Below are 15,680 nucleotides of genomic sequence, written 5' to 3' on the forward strand. Positions count from 1 at the left end.
ATTTGTCGAAAACATCAAACCACTTGCCAAAAAAAAAATTTTTTAAAAACTTCTTGTAAAAATTTCAGAAACTACGAGTGTTCAAACTTGTTTTAAAATTAAAATCTATTAATCGATTGTTGAAACATCCCACCACTGTCATTTAAAATCGTTTGCCACGAGTATTTGAAAATACCAACGTAAATCATAATTTATAATGAATACAATATACTCGTAAATGAGTAGGTTATGCTAAAAAGTGGACAAAATAGAAAAATAATTTCAAGTTAATAATTTATACAGTTGTACCTACTAATGTACTATTATATAATATTTTATATCGATGCATCCAAATTTGACTACTGTTGTACACGAGCGTGTTAACGTATTCCATAAGTTGTGTTCCTGTTTATACATAAATATAGATATTAGATAGGTGGTAATATATTATTATAAATCCATCGCGTATTTAAAAATGTGTAAAACGTCCAATCTGCAGAATGATAATGTTTAAAAAATACGTATTATACAGTGTGCGTTTTAAATGCGGTTTTCGATCGGTCTCCATGCGTTGTCGTTCATATATTTCAAAATAAACACGAAGTACCTACCTATATATTATTTTAGTCTAATCGTTGGTACGTATATATGGGTAGGTACGAAAACAGCACAGCAAAAAGAATGATAATAATAATATTTTCGCCGAATAATAAGAGCATAATAATAATAATAATATTATAATATTATAGTACCTACCTATAGGTATAATATAACATATAATATGAGACTCGCAGAGGAAATGTCGTAATTCATCCGAAGATCGGAACTTTGAGACAATCGGACGTTTTGACATTCGGGGCGTCATCCATTGTGTGTGTCCGCCCGGCGCACAATAAAACACATAATTACACGATTATTGCACCATTTTTTTTCTTGTGTGTGTTCTTATTGTTGTCGTGTCTTCGGATTTTGTTTTCGTTATTATTATTATTATTATTATTGTACCTATATATCTACTCGCGCTCGCGCTAACCCACGAACGAAAACAATTTTATTTCATTTTTTATTTTTATTCCTCATCCTAGCGAGCTAGCCCACGCTCGTGTGTGTGTGTGTGTACGCTCTTCGCTCGCGAGTTCATTGTTCCCCGGACGCGCGTATATTATAATATACACTGCACATAACACGATAGATATAAATATTCGTCAGATGTACCTCTACATACACCTATATGTGTCGTGTGTGTGTCTGTCCATTATAGGTATACACCGTACACGGCATAACCGTACGTATAATAATAATAATAATAACGTATCTATTTTATGTCGGGTACACGTAAACTGCAGAGCACATATAGCAGTCCACCGGCATTGTATGAGGCATATAAAACATTATGTATAGGTATAACCTGTACACATATATATATATATTACACGTATATATATATATATATATGATGTGGGTACCAGGGGCGAACAACCACACGTCATGTGATACAGGTACCTAGGTATACGATTATTATCGCCGTGGACCATTAAAATTAGGTTGTTGATATAATTATCACCGAGCTCGATCTACGCGAGTGCGGCGATGATCTCGAAAAGCGCGTAAACGCAACAGGTAGTAGGTACGTATACAGCCGTATTATATTATATAGGTACATGTATAGAAGAACAACTATATAATATATATATATTTTAATGGCGAAAACCACTGCAGCGTGCAATGGTCTGAAGAATATTTTATATGATTCAGACCAAATTGGTACCGGGCGAAATGGCATCACGCGACCGATGTGTGTACCTATATTAAAATATGCTCGCGCGTATAATAATATATTATAACGATATTATTGTGGCCAAGCCAAAGTGTATATTAAATATATGTATGTGTGTATACTGTATATATACATACGTCGTAGTCGAGTATGTGAGCTCGCAATTGGCCCAACGCACGCACGTTTGATTATAATCCATTTTAAATGCTGTTACAAGCGACTCTGGCAATTTTTTAAACCACTAATCGTTATGTGTATGTGTATGTGTGTGTTTTGTGTATATAATGTACGATGATAATTATCAAATTAATAATATATAATACTTTTAATATCGTGCAGCTGTATCACACTATATACTTATACCTTGATTATTGAAAAAAAAAATATATTTTAAGACATAAGCGTATGTTATTAATGTAAATTATAATAAAAATGTTTAACATATTTCATATTTGGTTCATACGTCATATTATTATATAATTTCAGAATATAAATACATTTTATTATAGATAATAATATGGATCTCTCCGCATCAGGACATTTTTGGTCGCACTACTATTCAATTTAATATCTGAAGGATTATAATATAATATCATATGGTCGAATAATAAAAATAACCTACAATACGCGTACTGGTGGTTTTTTTCCAAGTAGATTATAATGTAAAATAACTACATGTCAAATTTGAAAATGCGCCAAGTGTTGCGTACAATATCTTACATAGGTGTTCCGTGTACATATATTGTAATGATAATATGTTGCTATAAAATACAATATATATAAACATTATAAACCCATTATTGTGTGCCACATTGTTTTAAATCCGATTGTTTGCCAATTTAATTCGAACACGATTGCTGTGACAGCGCGTTTTAACCGATATTTACTATTTACATATTATATTGTAGTGAACTACTATTATGGCGTAAAGGTCCTGGGCGACAGTGTATTATGGTAGTCGTTATTGGTTGAGAATTATATAGGTACGTGGGCAATCCGAAAAATTAAATTATGTATGTCGACTTGAAACAAAACTATATACCTGTTGGCTATATTGGCTACTGTATTTTCTTTATTTTATTATTATTATTATTATTATTTATTTGTTATTTTTGTTAACACGTAACGCTGTGCGTTTATATATGGTGGGCGCGTTTCAAAACAACTGTTTAAATTGGACGTTTTGTCCGTAAATAAAATTCTTACACGCCTACAATTCGCATGCACGCGCGAAACCCACTTACGACCTCAATTATAAAATAAAAACCAACTTTGTGGTGAAACATCATTATTGCATTTCGACAAGATAAACAAAAATAAAAACAAAATACAGTAATAATATGTTTATAATATAGTTATACGTAATACCTATAATAATCATGTAATTTGTCAAACGACTGCAGCACAACACAAGGTTATAATAATATAACGCGCGGTCAACCTAAGTTCAAAGACAAACCGTTCGCGAAGGTGTTGTGGAGGCTTTTGATATAAACATTATATAACATAATGTTATGATTATTATTGTTTTTGTTGTTGTCACTGCGTTGTGTTACAGTGTATATTATCTAAAGGCACAATTTCAATGAAAAAAAAAACTAAGGATGCATAATAAACCATGCATTTTGTAACTTAAGTTTTTTTTTTGTGAGAAAAAGTTTTTGATACATAAGCACAAACATTATTTGAAGGTGCTTATTTTTAAAATTGAGGGTGCTTATACCAACTAAGCCCGCCCACCCATTTTCGACAATGTATATATCCCAAATGATTGCTGCAGTCTTTTACCTATGCGCATACGGTACATACACACGCGACACACGTGCGAGGAGTATGTTCGAATCTAACCGTAGATAATCGGAACAGCAAGTAATCGTGACTTATCGCATTCCAAGTGATTGACTCGTGATATTGCGATTTCACATATTATGCGAGACGATCGCGCGCGGGAACAATATTACAATACCACGACGTATACCAACTATATAGCTGCATATATATATAAATGTGTGTGTGTGTTATGGGTAAATAGTATACATATATATATATATATATATATATATATATGAATGAGCATATATCTTTTATTATTATTATTTATACGCATACGTATTGTAAATGTGCAGTGTGTGTGTGTGTGTGTGTGTGCGATGTCTGTAAAACGTCAAATGTCTGATTTTAACGGCAAACTCTTATAAAGCTCTAAAATTAATCTCCAGCACATAATAAATTGCAGTCTAAACGAGCCTGACGTTGGATAATATATGTTTTATTTTTGAAAAAGTAAAAAAAAAAATATCAAATAGATGCGGGCGATAATATGCTAATACGGAATAATTTCCAATCGTAAACGTCTCCATGAAACATCGGAGGCACTCAAATCTCGCCGTGCGGTATATCTCAAATTGCGTATTAAAATGTGTCCGATATGCATTTGTCCATTAAGTTTTCATTATTATTATTATTTCTGTTTTTTTTCTGCACGGATTTGCATTTACGACTTTATAGCGCGCGCACGTTGTTTCCAAGCCAATTCCGTTTCAGATCTAATAATAATATATGTTTTTGAACGGAATATCGTATGTCTACAGTAAACTGTATGAGTACACAACCGATTCAGGAGACATTATTGGAATAGGTATACGCAGCCATATTATATTATTATATTTAAATAATTGTCAATTTCGAAAGAACAAAAATTGTACGCATAGCAATGCTGCAGGTTCACGTATATTTATAGTTTTTTCTTCTCCGGTAGTATAATTTGAATATAAACGCACAAACGAGTTATGTGCCCTCTAAACGATAAAACACTGAATAGCTGCAGCGAAGAATAACAAAAAGAAATAATAATAATAAAAAAAGAGAGAAATAACAAAAATGATAATAACGTAACTAGTCACCCGAGGCCCCTATAATTATTGTGTTTCTTATTCTCATTTAAATAATCTTCTGGACAAACAATTTTGGTTTTCGACCTTACTGTAATGAGCGCCGGATATGCGCGTGCGTTAATTTATTATAACTGCATAGCCAATAGCTATTATACTTACATCTGTATATTATGATAATAACAATCGTGTAAAATAATTACAATAATAGTGATAATAGTCAAGTCACAGTCGCTCGTTTGCAGCTCATCCTGCAGCAGCATTATAGTATATACCACGGGTGGTGACACGTGTCACAGCAGTAGTTTTACCCACCACATATACCGTGGTATCGATAGAGAAGGAGTAGATATCACATTTTACGAGACGTTTGGACTTTTAGACCACGATAATAGCGGCAGTATATCGTTTACCAGAAAATACGCGTTTGTGTATAAAATATAATATATTATTATTATAATTTTTAGGTAGCCAAAATTAAAACGACGTTTATTATTGGTTTACTGACATAATTTATGACCAGAGGGCGAATTATGAAACCGAAAAAATGTCACGTCGAGGCAATAGAAAAACGGTCTACACTTAAGTAATATAGTAACCGACTAGTAATAAAATGAAAATAATAATGTAAATACGTTGTAAGTCGAGGTGATTTCCTGCAGTGGAACTCGGCCATTATCATAATAATTTCTTTACTCATTTTTTTCCCCAAAAATATTATATTTTATAGGTGTAAACAATCGGTTTAAGTGGCGTGGGGCGACGATAATTTAGACCTCGGAAAACATAAGAATAGTAATAATATATACGAAACACTAAGAAAAAACGAATTTATTTGTTTTTTTACCCGCTCGTACCACGATACGCAAGCCACGTTGCACCTTGACCACACGCTTTCTGTTGTATACTCCTCCGCTGTAGTTATACTTATAATATTAATAACAATAATGCTTTTCTACAGGAAAACTGGTTTATTACCATCATCAACATCAGCATAACGTAAAATTATTATAATATAATATATATTACGTATATTATGTAGGTTCGTAATAATTATTACAATAAATGCATTTTGTAAGACTAAACAAATAGTGTCAAACTTACTAAGTTTCGCTCGAAAAGTATACGACGCGTATACATCGATATTTTATATTAAACGCTATACGAATAAAACACAAAATATATAATAAGGAATTTTTTGGTATATTTTGTTTTTTTTTCATTCTCTACTGTTATATAATTATTATTATCATACCTACGTATCGGTCGTTTGTTATGGACATTTCGTCGATGCTCGTTTCGGCGGGAGAATATAAAAGTTATATTTTCATTTTGAAATGCCATTGACCGCCCACGACAATTTTTTTCACGTACAATAATATAATATCTTCTCTCTGCAGTTACAAGACCGGTTCTCGCCGTTATGTTAAAATTTTTACCACAGTAATTATCTATCCGCACCGCGTTATGTTTATTAATAGTCGGCATGGCATGAAAAGCCGGGGGTATTGTTTTCGCTATAAGCGCGTGCGCCGTGGGACGCCCACCGTCGTCGTCGGCGAGTACAACAGGAAAATTTCAAACGTATAAATGTGATTACCATTAGATGTATTATGTGTATTATACATATATTTGTAAAATTTGTGCTGCGTGTGCGATATTTGGTAGTGGTAGAGATGGGATGGCAGTTTTATTTTTTTCATCGTCAAGGTTCTAATGGTTTTTAAGCGTAAAAACATGGTGAAAATACCTATACGAGTTGAAGCGTGCGTAATTTGAGCACAAAATATATTACATTATTTTTAATTCTATAAATGTTTACTTGTAAATAATCATGTATGATATGATAAATCGTGCTTACTGCTGAAGTGCTGACTGTAGAAAAATCTACACTAACCTGTGGCCATTTAAACACAGATAATAATCCAATTGGTCCATGATACGCGCGTAGTAGAGTTCCAATTAATAATTGCCACAAGATGGAATATTATGGGTAGGTATACCTAATTTATTGGCGATGAGGTGAAAATCATTTTTGTTGAGTAAAATTAATCTGTTTATGCAGCGTATAAATTGTTATATATGCCGAAAGTCGTTGTATCGAATTTTTTGAAATCTCGAAATCAACTGAAATCTCCTGGATGTTTTTTTTTTTTATATAAGTTTATTAAGGCTTCAACAACTCAGGTACTCTTGGATATTATATGATTACCATTACAATACAACTAGGTATCTCGAACTTTTTTTCTTTTCCCATTTAGCTTCAACATAATCAGAGTTTACTGTATATTATGAACACTTATTCAACATTCGAATAGTACCTTCTACAACATACCTATAGTAACAAATAACAATTACATCATTTAAGCAGATGTGCTGAATTTACATTATAATTATAATTGATAGATTGACCTATCTATCGTAAATTATCACTTTTCGTAGTAAACGAGATTTAAACAATATAGGTACAAAAGTATTCTTAAAAGTACTTATGGTACGAAATACATGAGCATATTTAAAAAATATATTTAACGACTGTAACAGCCGTCGATCGGATAAAAAAATGTTGAAATCACATTGTAAAATAAAATTAATTAAAAATCACGAAAACACAACTTAAATAAATAAAAACCATTTTTTTATACATATAGGTACCTTATACGAATAATAATTAGGTATGAATTATAATATTATAGCTAATACCGACATTATAATTTCAACCTCAAAAACATATTATAATTTATAATATACTTACTATATAATGAAAGTATATAGTTTATGATAGATTAAAATATAATTTAACTAGTTATATATAGTTTTGTCTTTTGTACCTATATCAAACTTAAGATGTGAAATCCATACAGTAGCATAACATTTTTGTTTTCCCAATGTTACGTATATTATTGAGCTTATTGATTGAAGGTAAAACATTTATGAAAAGTCAATAAAATGTTAATTAGCTATAAATAATTAAAACTCATTGACTGCCTGCAGCAATAATCATATTTGTGCAGAGCTTCGAAGTATTATTAAAGTATATTATTTATGAATACATTTAATACATAAATTTTAACATCTGAAATCAAACTGCGTTAATAATATTAGAGATAAATAAAATAAAATCTAATATCCATATAATATTTTAATTTTTAATTGTAATCAAATATTCTTAGATATTGAACTATAATTATGAGTGATAAATAAGGCCATCGTATTACGCTATCGTCTTACTGTGGCATTATTTATTGCTTATTTTGCATTATTAATTTTTGTTTTCTTAATATTTATTATCACGAATGTATTCGAACTAAATTATATCTGAAATGCAAACAAGTGCATAATATGCGGTTAATGTGGATTCCAGGAGCAGTGCTGTGTATAATGCGTGTATCAACAGTATGATTATACCTACAATATATAGAAGTGTATTAGTATAATTATTCAATTGATATAGGTAGTTCATTAAAGTGTATCACTTTTGGTAATAAATAATGATTGACGTCCTTGGGATACTTAGATTCGAATATTAATAATGTATAGCACCTAACATCGTTTGTAACACACATATAGAAACATTGGGACAACCCCCCTACCCCGCTCACATGAGCCTGCAGCACCCTAAATATTTCTTAAGCACCGCAAAATAATGGCTTGTCAAATATTCTTATTCCTTACAAATTATTATATTATATATTAAAGGTCATCAACAATAATAACAACATTTAAAAAGTAACGTGTATTTTTATTTACCCATTTACTTTTACACATACCTTTTTAGAAATATTATATTGACTTTAATTCATTGTAAATTATTTATGATTTATGATAAAGCGGCCAAAAATATTTACTATGTAATGAATAGATTATGGCATGATGTGAGTTTGTTTTTTCCCTTTACATTTAATGGTAATATAGCTTTTTTTAAATTAAAATAACAAGCCTACCTAAAATTCGTCTAAATCATCGTCTACTCGTTTAATGCGTTATTTTTGGAGTATTGTGACGTTTACGTTATCGGAATCGAAATCCGTTCTAAATAATAAAATATACGCTGCTTATGATAGTATTATAGCTTTCAGCGATACGTCATAATCGTGATTCACTCGTTATACTCAGCACGCGCGTATATAATACGTGTACCTACCTACAACAGTGTACAGGTGGTCATGTGTACGTATACAGGTGGTTCGTACATAATAAATTGATACCATTGCTAATATAATAAGTCATTTATCGTTAAAATCTCGCACCCAAATAGTAATTATATTATTATCACTGTAATATAAGTCGTATGAAATATATGGCGCTGTACACGTCAAGTGTCACTGCACGAGGTCGTAAAAAATTGCCTATTTTTTTAATAGACAAGCGTATTATAGGTATACAGGTAGGCCACCTGGCCACCTATAGGTATTATAGGTATACCACGCATAGCGTAATTATTTGCAACATGTATTTATTATTAAACGTAGGTACTTAAGTACCTAATAAAAAAATGTAAAAATATATAAAAAAAACAAACGATCGTGTTATGATATGTCACAAGCGTTTCCTGCGAATTGCTCACACCGCATATAATACGCATAATACGAACATGGCCAACATATGCTTATACACACACTGCATCAGCGACGCGAAACGGTTTGATGTATTTACCGTTTTTCCGCGAACGGATGCGGACACAAGGACACGTGAGCGTCTATATGGCTGTGCAATATAACATATTATAATACGTATGTGCTATTACGTGTTTCCCAACCGATTGAGTACAGTGTAATATTGTATACAGGGCGTTTCGTGAATATAGTGATGAAAAGTCAAACTTTCGGCGCGTTGTAAAAGTAGCTGTTACAGTGTTACATGTAATAATAATAGCCCTCGCATTGTAAAATCACAAGAATTGAAATAAACTTGAGCCAAACGTTACTAGCCACACGGAATTATTATGACTTAGTTAAAAGATGTTCATTTGAATTCGGATATAACATAATATACTCGTAAAACTCATATACGTAGATTGCATACGGGCCAAGGATTTTAAACGAGCGATTTTGAATTGTTAGAGATATATCAACTGTATACATAATATAGGCTATGATGTCTATAATAAGTATAGTTTAAAATTAAATATTCATCTAGCAATTCAAGCATAAATAAAACAGTAAAATATTTCGATAATTATTAATAGTGAGATGTACTTGATAAAATATATACATTTACAACGAATCGCATTTCATTAAAGTATATGAATCAATCAAAAAACTTGAGACCTTTAGCCTATATTCTATAATTTGGTATTGTTTCGTCGAGACGTATTAAACAATTTTGTTCATTGCTTTTTTTAGAAGGTTTAAAGTGTTTAAACGGAACATGACATTAGTTATAGGTACATGATTATAAAAATAGGAAAAAAATGTTAGAACTCATTATATTACGTTAGCATAGGTTAGGTACTATTTACAATATTTTATACGCTCTTTTACGTTTTATAATGAAACAAAATATGTACTAATATCAGTATAGTATCTAAGTCGAATAGATAGGCATATTATATACCTCGTGTCTGTATACCCAGAATATATTTTTTGCGGCCGGAATTTAATTATTTATTGATGCTAATATTTAAGGATGGATCTGATGAAAAAAAATAATTATAGATGATTTCATAATCCATATATATATATTATTTAAATTGATTTAATACATTAAAAAAAAAATTTCAATATAATAAAACTTATAACTACGAATAAATAGAAAATTATATTTTTAAAAGTTAAAACAATTTTAGGGAAGGTTGAACTCGAATGCATGTTTATGAGTAGAAAATACAGGTAGGCAATATTTTTAAATTATAGCGTGTATAATGTATTTATCACTGGAACAATACGATATCACACGATGTACGCAAATTTAATTCAAACTGTAGCAAAATCAAAGATAATATTATTGTCATCAACATCACGAACTTTGGAACTTACACGACACGACAGAAAAAACAATATTACTATGTTACATACAGTACCTACAATAGGTACATATTGTTAGATCAATATCGATAGAAGATCTATACGTAGGTCAGAGATTATAAAATCGACGGGAATTATCGAGTCTATATACCTACCTAGCCACAATAATGTAATAATATATATATATATATATATATATATATACTTAATATCATATCATAAATCTAACACGCGAAAACACGTTTCAGTCGGAAATGACACGCTTGTCTATCGAGACTTGAGCATAATATACCTGTAATAATAATATCTAATGTATTTGTATATATATATATTATATACATTATGCATGGACGAGTTTTCCTTGTGCGTCCTGTCACCGAGGTGGCTGCCACTATAATATTATCCTGACTTCGATAAGTTTTGATTTGCGTCCGTACATAATTGTAATACGATTCCCATTCGCGTGGGTCAGTCACTCGTCGCCTTCGGGCGCTCGCGCGTCCAAAAAAAAATCGAAACAGCAGCCAATCACGTCGCATTAAACATTACACGACGACAACGACCGCGGTATTATAATAATATTAAATACACGACCGCTGTCATTGTTATTTATACGCATTTTGGTATTTAGATTTTTTTTATTAACAAATAGAGTTACTTGTTATTTATATTATTATATTTATTATTTACTTTGGCGAAACGGGCAAAACTGCTACCAGTTTCCCCTGGAGAGAGAACCGCCACGCCGCCGAAACGGAAGCATCTTAATGATATTATCATCGTTGGCCTGAATTATGTAAAATATATAGATATGCATTCATATTCCATACATTATACATAATATAATAGATACCTACATAATATAATTTACATAGGTACATAGTATATATATACGGAGACACGGAGTGATCTATTCAATTGGTTATATATCACATGTTGATTTTCAGTTAATTTGTGTACTTATGTATTTTCGAAAAAATCGATATCATAACAGATAGGTTCCTAGCTATTTCATAAATTATATAGCACGTAATTGCTTATTATTATGCTGATTTTACTATTTTATTTATTACACTTTTGTAGTTTATATGAAATTTCTAAATTATAGCGTTTATGCTTTATTTCACAATTATTATCGGGAAAAAAATATTTCTTTAAAATTGCTGATGTAATATAAGTATTAAAACAATATCAAATATTGAATAAATATTAATAAGTAAATCATTAGTAAACACAAATCATAAATAATATCCATGCAGCAAGTTTAAAACAGCTGAGTATAATGTAAGTACCGCAATTTTTGGCAACGTTAATTTCTTTGCTATTTTACTCTGCTGGCATACATAGTTTTATTACCTACTACACTATAATAGGAAAAAAATTAATTCGATATTAAATTATTTATCTACTTATACATTTAAACTAGGGTTGTTTTTCATATTTTTCAACATTCTAAAAATTACTTGGAAATTAATGTGGTCAACCGAATCACCCTGTAGGTACATACTGTATCCGAATGTGTGTGTGTGTGTGTTTGTGCGTGTGTGTATTCGTTTATAACGGCTATAGTAATAATAAAAAAATTATAAAAATACAACTTTATAATCGAATCACATTATTATATAGCTGCTGCCGATAATTACAAATTCGTTTATAAACGAGAAAAAGCCCTTCGGTTACCTACAGGCGACGGGTTTTCAATTATTACCATCCGAAATGTGTATAATATTATTATTTCGCCTACCGACCGCTGGTAGTATATAATATCATACATAATATAATAACACTTGATATACAAGTATATATTAGACGTAACAGAGTCGTCATAAATCCGGTCGGTTGTCACCCTCAGCGGCTCGGCTGCTGCTGCAGACATGGCGCACTCCGGTCACTTCAACCTATATAGTAGTATATACCTACTGAAGGGGAGGAGGGATATTGTTTTTTTACTTGCTCATTTGAAATACTATATTATACTCTAATGGAAAACCGGTACGTTTAATCACGAATGTAATGTAATTTATATTTTATACACACACATACACATGCAAACATATTATGTGTATTACCTATGTAATATGCATATATATAGGCAAATGAATATAAGATATATATTATATATATAATAGGTATATATCAGCTTTTTACTCTTTTTTTTTTTGACCACGGCGGGGAAAAAACCTATACAGATATAATATTATCGTGTAATAACATATAATATAAAGTATCAGTTTCCCCCCGAACGCTTAATGATATCTGGATCTTAATCAATTCCCGCCGTCGCCTAGCGCGAACAGAATATTTAAATATTAATCGAACTACCCGCATTCGGTCAAACTGGTTTCCCCGCGGGATTCGTCCATTCAAAAATAATAACAATATAACAATATTATTATAATAAAACTTTGACCACGACGCGATTTATATCATTATATAATATTATTATTATCTTATTATTATCTTATTATTATCATCATCAACATCATCATCGTTGTTATTATTATTATTATTATTATTAAATGTTTTACCTTGTTCGGCGCGTTGCAGTACCAAGTAGATTTATGATCCATGCCGGTGCCCATCTGTAACAAACAAGGTATACGAACGATTTTAATCTCGTGTAGGTATAAATTTAATAATAATTCGTACTCAAACATTTGCCACTTAGTTACCTACATAAACATCAGACATTAAGCACTTTTATTATTATTATTATTATTTATTACAGATGTAAAACAAAACAATCTGTACAATAATATTAATTATTAATTTATGATGAATGATATGTTGTTATGTAGAATAGTTAATACTTGTAAGAGGTGTGAATGGCGTGAAGAGGAAGTCACCTTTGTATTGGTTTAATACCTCTTTAATTATTTATATATTATACCTTATACCTATAGTTTGATAAATTACGATTCCGGTTGCGTTTTAGCAGGCGAATAGACTAGAGAGTGATCAGAAATAGAAATAGAGGCCATATTTTTTATTAAATGTTCAATGTTGAAAAATGGCTTGGAATGTAAACGTAAGCATTTTTTTATTATATCCGATATAATATCATACGTTAACCTAAAAGTATAGCCAAAAAATCGGTAGCGCAACAAGAAGTTTTTTAAAGGAAAATTGGGGAATTCTGTATACTTTGTTTAATATACCAAACATTGAAAATGTTCTCCATATTATATGAAACAGTTGTGTCATCATTTTTGTTTATTTCAATCCAAACTATCTTTAAACCGTCTTAATTAAACTCATTAATCAATAAATCATCCATATTATCCGTAAATTCTAGACTAAATAAATATACTTAAGTAAAATATTTTATACAGCTCAAGTAGGGGAGGGTCATCCCCCCCGGGTCACACCCCTGAATATAATGTCAAATAGGTAATATACATCTGCAGATGAGTGTAATTTTTTTAATGTCAATACGAATGGACTATAGTCTCAACAATTAATATTTTTACATTAATAATCAATTAAGATAATTGGTGTTTTTATTCCAAAACTATTTTAGAACAATTTATTTTTAAGAGAGAATGTTTTTAAGATTGAAAATCGCCGGTAGACGTCCCATTAATCATCATCCGTTTTTCTTTTGTCCCGACCATAAAACTTGTATCACATTTTCCTCCATCGTCTATTATTTTATTTAATGACCCACCATCATCATCGCCATCGTAATCATAATCAATGTTATTAAACGAAGTCTATTCGGACACTCATCATAATATGATAGAAGAAATAGATAGGTCCTATAGTTTCACCTATAATAAGTATTCGTTGCTTTTTCGCTGAAATTATAACATTGCCGTCTCTTATATAGAGTATATAGGTAAATATGATTAAAATAATATGTAACGAGATATCTCATAACCCCCGAGGTACTTAATTCGAAATTTTGTATAATACACGATTTTAATGAAAAACTAAAATACATAATATTACGAATTATAGAAGTCAAATAAGAACTGTAAAACATCAACCAAATGTATAGATTTAAGTATTATTATACGTTTACGATGTATTATAATAGCAGTATCGGGATCAATCAATTCTCAACCGGTTTTATCGAACCGAAATTATATCTTAGGGTAATATCATCGTTACTTATTATTAAATTGAGGAATAAACATAATATATTGATTTAACCGTTTGTCACTATAATCATAATCAATGCGTGCACGAGTGGTAACTGCGGCACTCGAATAATGACTATAATTAATTCTTTGAAATATTTTGAATGCACCGACCATTTGATTGAAGTAAATACCAACAAAATTGCATCATTTATCGATATCATCAATTTGAAATAAAATCGCGGTGATAAATAATAATATACATGCGACATAACTGTATTTTGTTGGAGAAAACGCGTGCACATCATCTCGGTCATTTCTTGAATTATTTATGTTTTTTTTAAATGTATGTTTAAAAAAAAATATATTAATTTATCATCAAAGCAGCAGTCTTAGAGTGTTGGTATATATATAATATATATATATATATATTACAATAGCCAATAGGAATAGTAAAGGTGTACCAGTTGTTATCCAACACTAAATAATAAGAAAAAATATCATGTTCCGTTCGAGTTTTTTGACTCAATAACAAAATTCCTCAAATATCTTAAAAAAACGTTACAACCAGTGCGGCTTTATTATATTCAGGTACACATCGTAGGAAATGAATTAAAATATAAAATAAAACGTGACGTATTAATAACAAGCGTGAATCCGAAGTAAACGTATAATTAAACCTGTAGCTATATTATGCATACGATAATAATACGGCAACAATATATATTTTTCGATAATAAATTGACTCATCGTTCGCCCGGCGGCAAACCATTCAATTACCTGCCTATAAATTGTTTTGCGACGCGCGCGATGATTTTGCTGGTAGGTTTTCAAAAATTGAAAAACAAAAAAAATTCGTCAACTGTCCTATAATATTATTATACCTTTTTTTTTTTTTTATGACGTACAATAAACCTCACAAAATCTGCACGTGCTTTCTTTCGGTACCTATTTTTTTCTACCGGTGAATATGTTTTTTTTCCGT

At 30.7% G+C, this 15,680-nt stretch overlaps 1 protein-coding gene across 3 annotated transcripts in view; it reads right to left on the reverse strand.

Moving 5' to 3' along the window:
• The window catches only part of LOC107173257 (uncharacterized), a 99,991-nt gene that overhangs the window by 37,232 nt on the left and 47,079 nt on the right, over nt 1-15,680 (reverse strand). For all 3 annotated transcript variants that reach the window (XM_015523725.2, XM_015523726.2, XM_015523727.2), the window contains one exon: nt 13,142-13,195. In XM_015523725.2, the coding sequence (XP_015379211.1) occupies nt 13,142-13,195 (54 nt within the window). The remainder of the gene's footprint in view (nt 1-13,141; nt 13,196-15,680) is intronic.

This window comes from Diuraphis noxia, unplaced genomic scaffold (assembly GCF_037042655.1).
Source record: "Diuraphis noxia isolate RWA-SAM2 unplaced genomic scaffold, SU_Dnox_SAM2 contig0004, whole genome shotgun sequence".
Taxonomy (NCBI): domain Eukaryota; kingdom Metazoa; phylum Arthropoda; class Insecta; order Hemiptera; family Aphididae; genus Diuraphis; species Diuraphis noxia.